This window comes from Papilio polytes, unplaced genomic scaffold (genome assembly GCF_000836215.1).
Source record: "Papilio polytes unplaced genomic scaffold, Ppol_1.0 DF823288.1, whole genome shotgun sequence".
NCBI classification, from domain to species: Eukaryota; Metazoa; Arthropoda; class Insecta; order Lepidoptera; family Papilionidae; genus Papilio; species Papilio polytes.
The window spans coordinates 1,802,369-1,802,945 of NW_013525916.1; the positions used below are offsets into that span (position 1 = coordinate 1,802,369).

At 45.2% G+C, this 577-nt stretch overlaps 1 protein-coding gene across 1 annotated transcript in view; it reads left to right on the plus strand.

Annotated features, from left to right (window-relative positions):
* The window catches only part of LOC106104965 (exportin-5), an 11,880-nt gene that overhangs the window by 4,262 nt on the left and 7,041 nt on the right, over nucleotides 1-577 (plus strand). The window contains exon 12 of the mRNA XM_013285158.1: nucleotides 216-411. Within this exon, the coding sequence (XP_013140612.1) occupies nucleotides 216-411 (196 nt within the window). The remainder of the gene's footprint in view (nucleotides 1-215; nucleotides 412-577) is intronic.

Below are 577 nucleotides of genomic sequence, written 5' to 3' on the forward strand. Positions count from 1 at the left end.
AAAATATCCAGAATATGATAAAATTTATCACTTCAAAATTACAGACACTCTACTACTGCTTGTCAGAATGTCCCGTTCTTCATAACAAACATTACATTTTTTTTATCTAGTAATAACATGTTTTCTTTCATTAGTGTGTCCTTATTGTGTGTGTGTTTAGAACATCATGTTAAATCCAAGATGGCCGACAAAACAAAGGCATTTTTGTAATCCAGTTGTGATTGCTGTACTGGATTGATGTACCCAGGTCCTGGTGTGGGCGAGGCGGGCGCGGAGCTGCTGCCGCGCGTGCTGGATAAGATCTTCGCGGCGCTGGTGTACGAGGGTGAGCCGCCCGAGGACCGGCGCTCGCGCAGCGTCAAGAATGTGCGCCGGCACGCTGCGGGACTGCTCGTTAAACTCGGCTCCAAGGTATCCACAGACTATCGAAATGAATACAGTTTTCATAAAACTCAATAATTAAATTCACGGGGGTTGTAACGCAGAACATATTTCTCCACTTTAATGGATCGGGACGTAAAGGGATGCGAGGGGAGGAGCGTAGTGCCTTTTTATTACTTTCGGCCGTCAAGTTATA